The 16,962-nt window shown below is 35.4% G+C and overlaps 3 protein-coding genes across 4 annotated transcripts in view; 2 read left to right on the forward strand and 1 right to left on the reverse strand.

Annotated features, from left to right (window-relative positions):
• LOC127969044 (DNA mismatch repair protein Msh2) overlaps nt 1-16,962 on the forward strand; it is a 290,453-nt gene that overhangs the window by 196,620 nt on the left and 76,871 nt on the right. The window lies entirely within an intron of this gene.
• Nucleotides 65-2,081, forward strand: LOC127969055 (cysteine-rich PDZ-binding protein). The gene is made up of 5 exons (XM_052570658.1): nt 65-220; nt 518-583; nt 675-729; nt 832-935; nt 1,026-2,081. Exons 1-5 carry the CDS (start codon nt 82-84, stop codon nt 1,088-1,090), a joined length of 429 nt encoding a protein of 142 aa, XP_052426618.1. The 5' UTR covers nt 65-81; the 3' UTR covers nt 1,091-2,081.
• Nucleotides 2,128-6,185, reverse strand: LOC127969051 (GTP cyclohydrolase 1-like). Its single transcript, XM_052570651.1, has 6 exons — nt 5,671-6,185; nt 4,728-4,837; nt 4,448-4,503; nt 3,800-3,831; nt 3,123-3,207; nt 2,128-2,896 (listed from the first exon to the last, which is right to left on the reverse strand). The coding sequence occupies exons 1-6, from the start codon at nt 5,975-5,977 to the stop codon at nt 2,764-2,766; spliced, it is 723 nt and encodes a 240-aa protein (XP_052426611.1). The 5' UTR covers nt 5,978-6,185; the 3' UTR covers nt 2,128-2,763.

Here is a 16,962-nt window from a genome sequence, read left to right on the forward strand (position 1 = left end):
TGTAGTTTCTCGCTAAATACAAAAAAAATACTTTAGACTTAGATACAAATGTATTGAGTGGTATCACTGAGTGGTACGTTTATGACTTTTATTTTGACACCAAATCTACGTCACCCTGTGAGCAGTGCTGCTTCTAGCTTCGGTTTAACAGTAACTGAAAATTATCTAGACGTGTTAACTAAGATTTTTCTGGCCCGTTTGAAGATGGTTTGCGAGAAGTGTAAGTAGTTATATTATAAATCATATTGTATAGCAAAGGGTTATCTGTTTTACACAAATATATGTATACGTCGTTGATGTAGTTAATATGCTTAGCTCGCTAGCAAGATCACTGAGAGAAACAACAGAACAGTGTGGTATATATATACAAACGTCGCTTGTAGTTTTTTGTTTTTTATCTCGACGATGTTAAGCATTAATATGCCGTGTATTCGGACGTGAAATTTGATCAATCAAACATGAAATGTGTGTGCTGTCGGTCTTTTGTGAATTATGAATGTTTGGATGGCCTTTGCAGGCGAGAAGAAGCTGGGGCGCGTTATCACGCCTGATACCTGGAAAGATGGGGCTAGAAACACAACAGGTAATCGTTTTAAAGATGAAATAACGTGTAATGCCTATTACCCTTTTATATATTTGTATTGAATATTACCCTACAAACCCTTATATTCCAGAGAGTGGTGGTCGAAAGCTTAATGAAAATAAAATGCTGACATCAAAAAAAGCCAGGTTTGTTGCATGGAATTTTATGGTTCACCAATACACTCTTGTAATACGTTTAGATTAAAAAGTTATAATAACATAATAACATTGTTTGTACTATTTTGACAGGTTTGATCCTTATGGGAAATCTGGATTTTCCACATGCAGAATATGCAAAAGCTCTGTCCATCAGTCAGGTTCACATTACTGTCAGGGATGTGCTTACAAAAAAGGTGAGATGGATAGCAAGGGAATGCTAAGGACTCTTTGTTTCTGTCACACATCTATATGTTCTCACCAGCCCTCTGTTTCTACTTTTACAGGAATTTGTGCCATGTGTGGAAAGAAGGTTCTTGACACCAAGAACTACAAACAGACTTCAGTTTGATTTATTATTAATGGGTTGATGGAGATTCATCTGTAGCTGAGAGGGGGATGTTTGTGGATATCTGTGCTGACTCTTTCAAGTGTTGAGAATGATCACTCGAGTTCACAAAAGAGCTTAGTTTGCTGCACTTTGTGGTGCAAAAGGAGTGCACTAAGTTTATGACTGTATTTATATCAGATATATCCGTGGCATTTTTCTCTCACTAAACAACCTTAGAGCAATATATTGGCTTGTACTGTTTGGATAATGTAGATGCCTTTGAGTACATTTGCTGGGGAGCATGTTTTAAAAATGTTCTAATTCATTTGGAAACTTTTTGTTTTTTTTAAGTGAATAATTTATCATTTTTTAATCCACTAAACATGACAGTGATAGGGCTATTTAATAAAAAATACGTTCTCTTCATGGCAATTTATTGCCCTATTTTACTTATTTAGCCATTGGATCTTAGCAAAGTTTAGACTTTCACTTATAAATGTTACCTGTTCCCGCAATTAAAAAATATGAAGTTTTTTGAAGTTATATTTCTTCTTCTGTTTTCAAAGCATTGTCATTATTACAAAATCTAATGTAAATATGAAACAAATACACACTGACATACACATATAAGACAGCTACAAGTTCAGTGTACAGTTCTGTTTATAGTCAGTTTCCATTGCGTATTCTTCTGCCATTGTGTCTTTTTGTCAACACTGTTCCAGATGTTTTCAGGAGATCTGTTTTTTCCTTTTTTAGTGATCATTTGGAATTTAATTTCTCTCGGATCCACACAATTGTATAATAGGGTTTGTAGATAGTAACTGTTATAGATGCTCTTATTACAGTATGTATATTTTTTGCCTTATTTTAAGCAATACTTAGATTCTGTATTATATAATTTCCTAAATAACAATTAAATTAAGAATTGTCCTGGACACCTACAGTATTACAACGTGAGACAACGTGAGTTTTTATCTGTAAATGTTTCTTTACAAATAAAATAGTTACTACATTTTGCAGGAATCAGTTAATTGCATAAAAAAACACAGACAAATGCATCTCATAACGGTGCTTTATTGTTGTGGTTGGCATTTGTTTTGATTTCTTATACAATTCAGTTCAATGCATTATGTAAAAAAGTGACAATATCCTAATGGCAATGTTGTTTAACCATTTATAAAATATGTCACACGGTAATGTCACAAGAAACCTTTCATTGATTTATGTAACTATAAATAATTCATCATGTTTGCTTATGACCTCTTAAATATTATCTGAGTATGTGACAAAAAAAACGTATTTCTTTTAAAGTTACATACAAATTAGTTCTAGTGTCTTCATTTTGTAAAAAGTCATAAGGTTAGACAAGTATCTGAGGCAATATGTTTAATTTAGTAGTTGTTAATATCAGAAGTTAGATAATAGAAATATCAGTTTTAAGGCAGCTGTGTGAATGTTTGGCCATTTGGTGTTAGTTTCTCAAAACTAGTAGTTCATGTAACAGATATTTCAATATTCACATTTTCTATTCAAACAGTGAAGACCCCTGAGTCTCAGTAGCTGGTGGAAAGATCTACAACTCTTGCTCAGTTAGATTCTCTTAGCACCATTGTGGGTTTCAAATGTAGAGAATATTCGTTGACCTGTTTGGCTGTAAACACACTGATGGAATTGGAGCTGGGGAGGTAGTGCGATCACTGTGCACCTTTGGTCAGGGCCAGGAACTCTTCTCGAGCTTTTGGATCCTCTCTGAACACACCCAGCATGGCGCTGGTCACAGTACGACTGTTCATCTTCTGCACCCCACGCATGACCATACACATGTGACTGCAACAACAAACGTCCATTCAGGCCACAAATAATATTTGAAATACAAATTTTCATGCGTATTATTGTAGAAATAATTCATCAACCATGACAGCCACTATAAGAAGCAGCTGGATGACTGCACTGTATTCTGAGCTTTAAAGTTCTAATCGCATTGAAGAAGCATGGGTTATTGAAAAAGAAGGCTAGGATATAATTTAATAGAATGATTGTGTTTTGTACTTACGCTGCTTCGATGACAACTGCCACACCGACAGGCTGCAAGGCCTCAGAGATTGCCATTGCTATTTGCTTTGTTAGGCGTTCTTGGACTGTAATAAAAAAAATTAACAAGAAAACACTTAAGAAATGTGAACAAATGTGAGGTGCAACATGGATTCAACAGGAAATTCTGAGGCTGAAACTGAGAGATGCTAATGGCAAAAATAAATGTTATAAAGGACTTTATATAATGTTACTATATAAGAAACACTATCTATACAGTTCAAAAAGTTTTGGGAGTGTAAGATTTTCAATGTTTAAAAAAAACTCTAACTTACATTTCAAAATAACTGTTTTCTATTTTAATAAATTGCAGAATGTAATTTATTCCTATGTTTGCAAGGCATAATTTTGCAGAGATCCTTCAGAAATCATTCTAATATGCTGATTTGGTGATCAATACATATGTTTTGCTGATAATTAAAAATAATGATTATTTTTCATGATTCTTTGATGAATATAAAGGAAATGTATTTGCATTTATTTGAAATGTACCTTTTGATTTATTTAATGCATCCTTGCTGAATTATAGTATTAATTTCTTTAAAATATATATAGATAATTCTATCTTTTTTACATTAATATAGGTCCATATACATTATATTTTAGATATCTAAATAATAAAACGGTTGTTACAGTTACCTTGAAGTCTGCGACTGTAGATTTCAACAATCCTAAGTGGGACAAAAAAATCACAGCATGTAAGTAAAAAAAACAACAACAAAAAAAACACCAAACATGTAACACTTATCAAACAACCAATTCAATATGTGGCTATTTCCTTCCCAAATAATGACAATAAATATTTAATAGAACTATAAATGCAAACTGTAAACATTCTAGACAATTTTGTGATAAGATTAATAATAAATATTAATGGGACTGATGAATGGTATCTCATGAAGTCTGGTTTATTTTAGTCAGGCAAAGAAAGCACCAGGCAGTACATGATATTTTGTGAGGATTGCAATGTTAATGGTTCCCACAACCACTCCACAGTGGAGGCTGGAGTTGAGGGGGATTTCCTCAGCGCCAGAAGTCAGCTAGTCTGGCGTTTTTCAGATGGGACAGGATACTGTGCCAGGCTTTGGATCTAAGCCTCAAGTGAATGGGCTGTGATAACAGAAGAACTCAGCCACTTGTAACTAATACATTCTCTTTTTCAGACCCACTCTGATGTGAGAACAAGGCCCTTTACCATCCGTCTGAGACTGGCAAACTAAATTTTGTCTGTGTGTGTGTGTGTGTGTGTGTGTGTGTGTGGTGTGTGTTTGCAAGTTGTATACTCACCTCGCAAGCTTACTGAGACCAACAACCTTTTTACTTGGCAGATATCCTATGTGAACCTATAGATAAATTAACATAAAAACATTTATTTCTCATGAACTACAACTCATAGAAAAGAACCCACTGACCTCCCAGCAAGCAGGCCCAAACAAAAGTATGCATCAATGCTTCCCTTACAACCCATGAAACCAGCTTGCCTAGCAGTGCAACATAAAGGATAACATAAACTGAGTGGCTAAAAGCATCTTACATTGCCTTTTTTTAGCAGAATCTTTAGACATACCTTGCCAAAAAATGGTACTAGATGATGTTCACAAAGCGAAAACATGTCAATATCTTTCACAATAACTAGCTCCTCGTGGTTTTCATCAAAGATGGCATCATTAAGGACATCTGTGGAATAAGAAAAACATAAATACAAAACTTAGTTACTTAAATTATTTTGATAGGGTTTACAGAAATTGAAAATATGAAACTTTGAAAACAATATGCATTATAAAAAGGCTTCTCATAAATCAGGTCAGTTCAGTAGAAAGTGTGATTAGTTTAAATAGTTCTTCACATCAAGCAGACTGTGTACTGAAGCTGGTGCTTTCAGCATCTGTTGCAGACTAATGGAGTAAATCCAGAATGACGTATAAGTATGTTACACAATACCTCATCAATGTAGTGGAATTGCCAAACACACCATGGGTAAATAGTTGGAGTGTTATGTGATTTAGACCATTGAAAAACACTTGGATTAGAATGATGTGATCATAATTTGGATTACAATCAACACCCATGAATGTAACTAATAAAAAACCCAGTTTGGTGATGAACTAGTGAACTAGTGAGTACTAAAAATGCTCAGTGGGAAAAAAAAGTCAGGTCTGAAGGGGTTAATAAAATAAACAGTGAAACTACATATTAACAACTAGAAAATAATAACATAATTCTAACATATTTACGTTAAAGATACGCACTGTTCCAATAAACAGTAGAGTATAACGAGTAATATGAGATAAATAAAAACTAGCCTATACTAGCTGGAAGTGTTCACGCAGCCGATCTGCTGCTGTTGCTATAGTAACCACCTCCGGTGAAAGTGATTTCTACTGACTAACTTGTAATGTCCTACTAAAACGTCGTTTGAAAACCCTATATTTAAAACGGGATTTCAGAAATCAGCTGGAACTGTATTATCTAATTATTTTCTGTATAATATTAATAGCCTAGACGCTTACCGTAGATGGTCTCGTGGTAGCCTTTGGTCAGGAACTGCATGGCCTTTGCAGCTCGGAGCGGGGTTTTGAGGAGCCCCTGTCGGTCAGTGTTTTCTCCCAGACCTCGCAGGATGGTTGTGTACGCCGCCTCCAGAGCAGGTAACGGCGACTCTTCCTCCGTCTCTTTCCGGGATGTGTCGTTTTTGTGCTGGACAGAGACTTTTTTCGAATCGACTGTCAGCTCGCTAAAGCCGTTACGGCAAAGATACTCTGTGACGATTTTGCCTTTGCCCATACTGTTCAATTCTGCCGCCTTTTGGTATTCCATTGAATGTGCTTTAAATGACTAATTAAAAGAGAATAAAATATTATTATGCTATTATTGTTTATTTAAAAGTACAGTCGTAAAGCAAACAGATGTAGCCTATATTATTTCAGAAGTGCAACCGGTTCGCAGGTAAAGTTAGGCTACTGATCGTCGTAGCGCTTCTAAGTTGAGATTCAGTTGCTGTGTAAGTCTGTCCCACTCAGCCTGTCATTTATAGGAGCCCTCTACCACCACGGTGTCCAATTGAACACGTCGGTATTTAGTGTCAGCACGCGCTCTATTGTGTTTTACACATGTCACACCCTTTCTATGGGGTGTAATTGAATAATGCGTTACAGTCATGCAAACGGCGGAAACTGATTCGTGATTTGCTGGAGCTGGACTGAATGTAAAGGCACAAATGAGCGTCAAACTTCTGAGCATATGATCTCACGTGCTCACACGTAAGCCAGACCCCCATAAGCTGTATTAGACACGTCAGATTCTTTGAAAGTTTTACATTTACATTTATTCATTTAGCAGACGCTTTTATCCAAAGCGACTTACAAATGAGTACAGTGGAAGCAATCAAAAAGCAACAAAAAGAGCAATGATATATAAGTGCTATAACAAGTCTCAGTTAGCTTAACACAGTAAACATAGCATTATATAATATAATAAATAAATAAAAAACAGATAGAACAGAAAAAAATAGAGCAAGCTAGTGTTAGAGGTATACACACACACACATACACATAATTGCATAATTAATGAAAAGAAAATAGAATACAAAAAGATTAGAAAGGTCGTTTGATTTTTTTTTCAAGAATAGAATTAAAATAGTGAGTGCTACAGTTAGGAGATCAAATAAAGATGGAAGAGATTGGTTTTAAGACGATTCTTGAAGATAGGTTTTAAATAATAGACTAATAATAATAATAGCCTAGTAACTAGACTTAATGTTTCTGATAATGTTGTTTTGTTGATGTGAAATATAAATGTATTGGCAAAGAATTATATTCATTTGAAAGGTGTACACAAATGCCCATTGCATGTGACTTCCCATTGATGTTAATTGTGTACTGAGCTTAGGATATTTTATATTCCATTATTTAAAATCTAACTATCACAAAGAATTTATTTGCATATTAATATTACATAAAATTATTGTTTTGTATGTTTATTAAGTCATATCTTCCGCATATTTCCTAATGATTTAGTTACTTTCCTGGCAGGCACATTTAGTTCCCATTATGTTAGCAAAATCTGATCAAAGTCAAAAGATAGATTTATTGAGGGATTTTTTTTTTAAGTTGTATTGTTTTTTCTTATTTATTGAAATCATATGACTGAAAATATTAACATTAGGGTCATTCCAAATAGCAGCATATCCAAAACTGATTTCTGTGACAAAGCTCGTTTTCCCCAAAAAAGGTCAGTTTCTTGCTTTAAATTTAATCATGTGAACGTCAGGCGTGTACTGTTGAAATAGCTTACAGTGGGTTTTGACTGTATGCAGCTAGACTTTATTTCATACAAAAAGTAATGAATTAGTGATTGAATGTATTAGTCTACATGGAAATAGGGGTCCACAACTTATTGACCTTATTTCTGGACAAAAATAGCAAAAAATGGCCAAAGATGTGTAGAGGATCAACAATTTTTTCGTTTTCTCAAGCGCATGGGGTGATTTTTTTTCCACAACATATTATTTCTTTATCATTCAAGTGTATATTTTAAGATCAAATTGGGTACCAAGCTGAAATAATGTCCCAAAGGGTTCTTTTTTAACCCTTTGCTGCACCCGACCTGAACCCGAAAAATCACACGTAAGCCAGGTCCCTTAGTGCTAATTGGGCATTGTTTAAATGCCACAACCTAGCTAGGCATTGTTTCTGACCATGTCCATCCCTTTATGACCACCATGTACCCATCCTCTGATGGCTACTTCCAGCAGGATAATGCACCATGTCACAAAGCTCGAATCATTTCAAATTGGTTTCTTGAACATAACAATGAGTTCACTGTACTAAAATGGCCCCCACAGTCACCAGATTTCAACCCAATCTTTGGTATGTGGTGGAACGGGAGCTTCGTGCCCTGGATGTGCATCCCACAAATCTCCATCAACTGCAAGATGCTATCCTATTAATATGGGCCAACATCCCTAAAGAATGCTTTCATGAACCGACGACCACCAACTGCAAAGCCCCAAAATTCAAAAACTTGCAGTTTATGCTCAGTCAACTTTTTGGACCATTTTGGATTTTTTCTGTAGTTTATTTATTTATTTATTTATTTATTTAAGCTAATTTGCTTTGTTTTGTTAACTTCAAAAGTAAAACTATTTTAAATATCTTCAGGTTCAGGATAGGTGAAGTAAAAGGTTCAAATAAACCCTTTTTCAGGCTGTTAAGTATAATAAAAACGCTGTCAAATGAACTTTTTTTGCTCTTTTTGACCACAGATGGTCAAGATGTTATAAAACATGACAAATAACAATTTCTGGGGTCAGAATTGTATTGAAAAATGTGTCCAATTGTCTCTGCGAGTTGGTTACATCAAAAGTTATGCCACTTTAAATCATATTTAGAGTTTTCGGGTTTGGTGCAAAGGGTTAAAAATTAAGCATTTTGGACATTATTTCAGCTTGGTACCCAATTTAATCTTCTAATAGACACTTGAATGATAAAGAAATAATATGTTGTGGGAAAAAAATCACCCTATGCGCTTGAGAAAACAAAAAAATAGTTGATCCTCTACACATCTTTGGCCATTTTTTTTTTGCTATTTTTGTCCAGAAATAAGGTCAATATGTTGTCAAATGTAAAAAAATAACCATTCCATTAAATTCCTGGGGAAAATGTGTTCATTTGTCTCTGTATGTTGTTTACTTCTAATGTTATGCCTCTTTCTATATCACTTTTAGATTTTTCGGGTTCCGGTCTGGTGCAGCAAAGGGTTAAAAAAGAACCCTTTGGGACATTATTTCAGCTTGGCACCTGGCAGATTATGAAAATAGACACTTTAAGGATTTTAAAAAATCAGGTGGCATAAAAAAAGCCGGGGGGTGCGCGTGGACCCCTATTTCCGTCTAGACTATATTAACAATAAATTAATTGTATGTATAGATTAACATGAATGTTTTGGAATTATGCAATAGTTACTTACAATGTTCGAGAATAATCAAATGTATTTGCTCAGAAAGTACAAAAGAACACAGAATCCAGGATCATAACCAAAAGGAGATTACTCCTTTATGCAATGTTCTAAAATAACTCAGCAACTCCATTGCATCAGTATATTGCGTCACCAGGCTTCTTTTTTTTTTTTTTTTTTTTCGTGGTGATGGTGAAGGTTCTGGTACAGCTGCTGGCCTATGAGAGGTAAAATGGAAAGCTGGCTGACTGGCCTAAATTATTATTATTTGCTCTTTGGAAAAACATCACAGTGGAATTCAAGAGATGAGCTTTATCAATTTCAGAACTTTTGGATGCTGCTGTGATTGTGTGAGTGTTTGCATTGGAGTGTTTTTCTTTTCTTTTCTTTTCTTTTTTTGATAGTTCAATATAAATTAAATGTTTAGTGATAATGTGTATGCTTGATAGTTTTACATTATTTAAGGTTTTTACTCCAAACAATGTACAATTATGTTATTCTGGAAATTTTACATTTTAAGTGATATTTTTAAGCATAGGTCAAACCATTTCTAAATGTTTTGAATTATAAAAGCCAGACATGCAAAACAATTGGGGAACCGAAATATATATATACAAAATACAGCTGAGCTAAACGGAAGGATCTGGTTCACTAAAAAGCCAGAATTCCCTTCGCCAGTCGCAAGGCCTGCTGCGTGCTCTGTTTAATGTAGACCTGCTTTGACATTGTACAAGGATGATGCTGTTCTGCTGTTAACGGGCCAGACGTCACCAGTGTATGACAAGATCAGGATATCAGTGGATGGCATGAATCACAGCATCCATGCAAGCAGATCAAATAAGCCAGGTTACTTTGGAGACCAGGCGAACAAAATGCTTTCCCCTCAGGCTTTTTGGACTGTTCATGACCCATGTGCATGCACAGAGGAAGAGTTTCTAACTCACTATTGAAAAAACCTTGAGGGAACAAGTATTAGTGTTTTTATACATGATGTAGAAAATTGCAAGATTTTGCCAAATTTATTATTTAAAGGGTTACAGTTGAGGTCAAAAGTTTACACCCCCCTTTCAGAATCTGCAAAATGTTAATTATTTTTAACAAGACGAGGGATCATACAAAATGCACGTTATTGTTTATTTAGTACTGACCTGAATAAGATATTTCACATAAAATATGTTTATACAGTCCACAAGAGAAAATAATAGTTTTATTTTTAAAAATGACCCAGTTGAATATTAAAGGCCCCGATATACTTCAAACTGAATCGAAGAACGAACTGATATGACGTCATTTCGAACAAAATCAGGCCAAAACAAAGTACGTTTTGAGTTCGTTTCTGCAGTTTGAAACAGCTGACCAAAGGGAACTTCCTGGGGAAGTTCGTTTCGGCTCCTAAACATCTTTGAGTTTCTATTAGTCTGTGGCGTTTACACAATCGGTGGGTATGTTCTGAAACTCCACCCTCTTTGATGTGCGATTTTTTTCTTTCGTTTCTTATTCAATGGACGTCAGACAAGAGAGAACACTATCTCTGGCCTAGCCACTAGCAACATGAATGTCAAATAGCTGAGCTGGCACAAATATATCTGCACCTGTAAGATTGCTCGCAGAGACTTTAAAGATTCAGAAAAAGCATTGATTCCTAGAAAGAACTGTGGTAAGAACTGGTAACACTGTGTTGTTACCTGGATGATCCAAAGCTGTTTTTTTGTTTTTTGTTAGTGATTTAGTTGTTCACGAGTTAAACTTCCTGCTGTTCTTCAGAAAAATCTTTCAGTTTTAGTTTTAGTAATTTATTTATTTTTATTTATTTATTTATTTTCATTTTTTATCTAACATTTATATTTTATTTCAGCTGTATTTCAGTTTACAAAAAAATTTAAGACTTTAATTTTAGTTAACAATAACAACAATGAACACTAGATTACAGCAAGGGTCAGCTATAATAAAGTAAGGTTGAAAATTTCTTCACAAGAAAAGAACACCCTGGATGAATGGCCGTATATTTTTTGAGAAGAATGGTTCTATGAAACATGTCTATAATGTACAGACACATGTACGGCTACACAGGAGATGTTAAAATCGAAAAAAGATATCTGTGCAAATCAGTGTGGAGAAGTTCTTCAGGCACAGGACTTTAGTATTTGCTGATGACGTGAGGAACGAAAGCTGTGTCGATCACGCTTGAGATACAGGCCATATGAGAAACCACATGTTCTGAAACAAAAGCTTCCCTTCACAAGAACATGTATTGTATACAGTGGCAGCCATATTAAGCATGTGGCGATACAAGTCAAGAATTGAGATATCAGATTAATAAAAAAGTTCATAAAAAATGAAATCATGTTATTTACGTCCAGTCCTGTATGACTATTTCCTCTGTTGAATTTAAAAGCTTTTTTTTTTTTCACTAGAAAAGTTTAAGGTTAGATTGAAGCCAGTGAGAACTTATTTTCTTGGATTCAGCAAGGATGCATACATTTAATCAAAAGTGACAGTAAAGACTTTTACATTGTTACATTTTACATTACAAAATCAGCATATTGAATTGATTTCTTTAAGGCATACTCCACCGCAAAATGAAAGTTTTGTCATTAATCACTTACCCCAAACTCGGAAAAAGCTTTGTTCATCTTCGGAACACAATTTAAGATATTTTGGATGAAAACCAGGAGGCTTTTGACTGTTCCATAGACTGGCAAGTAAAATACACAAAAAGTATCGACAGAATATTCCATCTGCCATTAGTGATTCAACCATAATTTTATGTAGCGGCAAAAATACTTTTTGTACGAGAAGAAAACAAAAATAATGACTTTATTCAACTATTCGTCTCCTCTGTCTTTCCCCACATCATCGTAGCTCCATTTTGGAGAATATGAGCTAAAGGCTGCATACGTTCTTCTGTTTCAGCTGCGCCACTAGTTTTCTACATGTATTTGCACTTTGATTTGAAAGAAAACAGTGCATCCTTGTTCCGCAGCTGACACTGAAGAACATACACAGCCTGCTTTCAGCACATATTCTCCAAAATGGCGCTATGGTGATGATGTGGGAAGATTTGCATAACACCGCCCAAATGTTCAGCCAAAAAAACAAGGCGTTACTTTATTGTTGCTGCCACCGTCGCCAGCATGTTGTGTAGATGCTCTGTGTTTCGTTGCGAATGTGAAACTACTTTGTTTGGTCTTCCAAAAGAGGACATGTTTACAACACTGTTCCAGAATAGTTCAACCCAAATATTCAAATGTGTGCAGCGCATTGTAAGTACGTCTGTAAGTACGTTAACATATTTAAAGGATTTGCCACTGATGATTCAAACATGAGTTTTGAGCAGTGTAGAGTAGCGCTTGTTTATCATTTCTCAGAACACAAATGCAGACATGGTTTTATGTTTACGCGGCGCAATGCAACGCAACTCGTAAAAAGACAGTATAAGTCATTATAATCCGTAATTACTGTATGTCCCTATTGGATGCAACAAATGCCTCGTTTAAAATGTGTTTTATTATTTTTGTCTTGTTGCACCAGTGTTCTGACCGGGACACGTCATCAAGGTGGCTTAACATTTCCATCACATGCTAGAGGCATTCAGCCTATCAAAACTCTCTGGATAGCAGGCCAATCAGAACACACCTCGCTTTTCAGAATGATGAGATATGCGGGGCATAGAGGAGAAATAATAAGGTACTGTTTGTAGAAAATAAGGTGTTTTTTTTTTTCCCTTTAAACTGCATAAACACATTTAATTACATCAAATACCCAAAATAATTTTTTTTTTAGCTCAATCATATGACCCCTTTAAGAGTGGCAGGGGCCTCCCCTTTAGAAGAATTACTCTAAAGAAACTCAGTATCGACCTACAGGGCAATGGTCTAGGTCGAGATTGTGTTGCCTACACCAGGAGTCTCATGTAGCCTAATGTAGGGCGATTATATAACTAGAAAAACGAGCAACTGCATGAAAAAAGCGTTGCCGATTAAAAGAAAGAATAATCTTAATAATAATAATAATTTATTATTATAATAATAATAATTTGTCTCATGTAGGAAGCCCTAGAATTTAAGAATAGTGTCGGTAATCTCTGCCGAGAAACCAGAACATCAATGTACTCCACTCAGGGGCCACACACATAATCCTAATGTGGGTGCCAATCATGCCCCGAGCCTGAGTCAACAGGTCATGTCTGAGGGGAACCTCCCAAGGAGGGCCAGATAACAGACTAACTAATTCTGAGAACCACATCTGAGTGGGCCAGTACGGGGCCAACAACAGCAAATGTTCCTCTCTGTCCATACTCTTAACAGAACCATGGGCCAGAGAGTCCATACCAAAAGTGATGGAGGAGACAGGGAAAACCAGATCGGGCAATGCGTAGTCATGCTTGAAGCAAACAAGTTCACTTCTTCTTGGCCGGACTGCAGCCAAATGAGACTCACCAACTGAGGGTGCAATCTCCATAATCCATACTCCGCCCTCCAAAGTCTGTCTCAAGAATAAGTCCGCTCTTGAGTTCAGGTGACCTGGGACATGGACTGCTCTGACCGACCGGAGCCAGAGACATGTCCATTGACCTTGTGTTTGAGGCCAGTTTAAACAGAAGAATAAAGTATCAGCAAGCTTTCTTCCAAAGGCAAACCTGAGGAACTTACTGTGTCTCTTGACAATCTGGATGCAGAAGTACACATCTTTATAGATCAATGGTCACAAACCAATCTCTGGTTCAGATAGAGACAGGATGAACCTCTGCGTCTGCAATATGAAATTGCTACTCAAGCACAAGATTAGGTGACGCAAATCCAAATTAAACAGTCAGTCAGATTAGAAGTTAAAGCGTTAGTTCCTAAATGGGAAGTACCATAAAAGCTGGATGGTGTAACCATACAACAGACTAATCATCCTTCTTGAGGCACTGAAACACCCAAGTTGTGGGGAAAAACTCTAAAACAGGAAATAGATCCTAAAATCAGGCAAGCCAGCACCAACCACAGAAGTGAAAGCTTGGATGTCAACTTAGACCCTGCACCAATGGCCTTAGAGCTATCCTCTCAATCTCCGTAGCTAAAAAACTTAACACACTAATAAATTGCCCACATTTATGCAAAAGTTCAAGCTCAATGTGACAGCAGAGCTGACAAGAACAAAGTAATTAGTCATCCAAATCACTACTTGGTAGCATGAAGCATGCAGTCACGTAGTGGAGCCAATCATGTGAAGCAAGTGTTGGTAGCATAAGTGCAGCATCAATCACATGAAGTAGGCTGACTTTGTTAAGTATTTATAGCTTGCCATAAGAAAATACTAGTGCACATGAACTCATTCACACAGTTCTCTAAAATGCTTGGTAGCATGAAGTGCCAAGACCATAGTGCATGACCAGGGCAGGACTTAGGGGGGTGGGGTGCCCTGGGCTTGAGGTTGTGTTTGGGCCTTATACCTACAATACAAATGCCCTCAAATAGAACATCCTTATGGAGTAACACAAAATACACAAACATATGCTTTGAGGTTAATAAATACAATTAATATGCAACACGTCTAGGCTATTCAAAGTTTAAATGTGATATTAAATATTCATTACAATATAATAAACAGAATGTGTTCTCTCAGTTAAGAGATCAAAACCCTGAAATAACTTTGACCAAAAAAAAAAAAGGATGTTGGCTTATTAGTATTATAAAAGTTACTGTTATATCTGTCCTCTTAAGTCAGGTTCTTTTTTAATCAATAAATTCAATCGAATAAAAAGACATGTTGGCTATTAACAATGAAATGAAATCACAGTCAACAAAATTCATAGATAGGTTGTGCATAAATGTTAAGCTTAAACAGAAATATTAAATGATTGGAAAAATTTAATAAGCTACTTTTTAAAGGGGAAGTACAATGATGTTTCATGTATTCAGAGTTGTTCACAGTGTTAAAAAGATGGATTCTCATGCTAAACATGGACAAAGTTTTAAAACATAATTTAGAAGAATGACTGAGAAGTTCTGTGCCGAAACTCTTACTTCCGGGTTCGTACAAGTTTCGGCTGTTTTTTTTTTAGATCGTGGATCTAATGACATAGACGAGAACGGAAGTCCTTATATGAGCATTTCTCCCGGAGAAGCGCACCCGCACACACATATACCAGAGGAGAACCAGAGGAGCATATCAATGCACTTCAAAATAGTTGGCATCGCTGCATAGGATTTGTTCGAGAATGCCTCCAAATAAGTGCATCTTTGGAAGTGAAAGAAAGTTTACCGTATTTAGCTTCCCCAAAAACCCAGCATTACATGAACAGTGGATGCAGTTTGTTTTTCCGGGACAGCAACAGAGTGTATCAAGTGCGTTTGTGTGTTCTGGTCATTTGAGTGACGAATGTTTTATAAACAAGGTCCAAGTCGACGATGGATTTGCACATCGTTTGCTATTAAAACATGGAGCCTTCCCAGTGATAAAAGACCCCATTCATGGATGTACAATTGCATCAGATTTCTATATTTTGTTGGACATCAGCACATAAGTGAATATATGTTAATGGAAACAACACGAAACATCAGTATTATATCTCCGCTCACAGCACTTTTGACTTTTTGAATATATGAAGGATGCAGTACTACACTATTGGTACTCAAGATTAACATGAGATTAGGTGAAACTGTTATGTTATGTACCCTTTAAAATAAGAAACTACAAACGCCAAGAGGTGGCAGCAAGTGACTTTCTTAATAATTGAGTTGAATCATCCGATTAGTTTAAAAAGTTGATTAATTTAACTTTGCCTGATTTTACTAATTTTTTGGTCTGTGTATGACTCATCCACTATATTTTAGCATTTTTTGGAAGCATATATATATATATATATATATATATATATATATATATATATATACATACCTTAGTGATGTCAGACGTTTCACTTCTTGAAGCTTTTGCATATACTTTGAGATAACTGTGAATATGGCACCCAAGTTGTATGGACTATAGTTGGGATGTTCTTTATGCTTGTAAGCTCCAGGATTCATTTAATGTAACTGTAAGAACAGTAGATGCATATTTTTCAAAATCTGAATGAAAGCCATACGGGTTTGAAATAATACAGGTAAATCTGGTAAGTAATTATATATATATGTATGTACATATGTATGTATATGTGTGTGTGTGTGTTTGTGTGTGTGTGTAAAGACCTCTAACACTAGCTTGCTCTATTCTTTTTTTTTTATTCTATCTGTTTTCTTTTTATTTATTATTTTATTTAAAATCCCATGATACGTGTACTGTGTTAACCTAACTGAGACTTGTTATAGCACTTATATATCATTGCTTCCACTGTCCTCATTTGTAAGTTGCTTTGGATAAAAGCGTCTGCTAAATGAATAAATGTAAATGTAATTTTTCAAGCCAATACTGGAATCTGTAAAACACAAACTCTGTTCCTTCTTGGCGTGTTATAACTATTGAAAATATTATTATGAAATGCTATTTCTATATTTACTTAATTTAATACTGCCTTCCATTCTAGTATCACACCTTAATTCCATGAAATTGGTTTTGAGCCAAAGATCTTGTGATTTCTTAGTTCATTCACATGAATTCTCAAAGCATAGACTAATCAATGATCTAAATATCCTTAGAAAATCCTTTTAAAACTACTCACTTTCTGTAAGTTTTAAGTCTTAGCTTTGAAAGACTAGTGCATTCACTAAAAATGAACAGTTTAAAGTGCAACAAATCAGATAAAAACTAATAAAAAGAACACCAATAATTAATCTCACACTAAAAAAGTACCCTAACAACATAACAAATGCAGTTTACAAATAAATCAATCAAATTTGTGTTGTGGTTGAAAAAGGCATTTT

Source organism: Carassius gibelio, chromosome B12, assembly GCF_023724105.1.
Source record: "Carassius gibelio isolate Cgi1373 ecotype wild population from Czech Republic chromosome B12, carGib1.2-hapl.c, whole genome shotgun sequence".
NCBI lineage: Eukaryota > Metazoa > Chordata > Actinopteri > Cypriniformes > Cyprinidae > Carassius > Carassius gibelio.

Coding starts and splice junctions, on each gene's coding strand:
- LOC127969055 (XM_052570658.1), top strand. CDS start 82: ATGACTTTTATTTTGACACCAAATCTACGTCACCCTGTGAGCAGTGCT. Junction 730..831: donor CTGACATCAAAAAAAGCCAG/GTTTGTTGCATG, acceptor CTATTTTGACAG/GTTTGATCCTTATGGGAAAT. Junction 936..1,025: donor GGGATGTGCTTACAAAAAAG/GTGAGATGGATA, acceptor CTACTTTTACAG/GAATTTGTGCCATGTGTGGA.
- LOC127969051 (XM_052570651.1), bottom strand. CDS start 5,977: ATGGAATACCAAAAGGCGGCAGAATTGAACAGTATGGGCAAAGGCAAA. Junction 4,504..4,727: donor TAGTACCATTTTTTGGCAAG/GTATGTCTAAAG, acceptor ATTTATCTATAG/GTTCACATAGGATATCTGCC. Junction 3,832..4,447: donor GGTCTCAGTAAGCTTGCGAG/GTGAGTATACAA, acceptor TGTCCCACTTAG/GATTGTTGAAATCTACAGTC.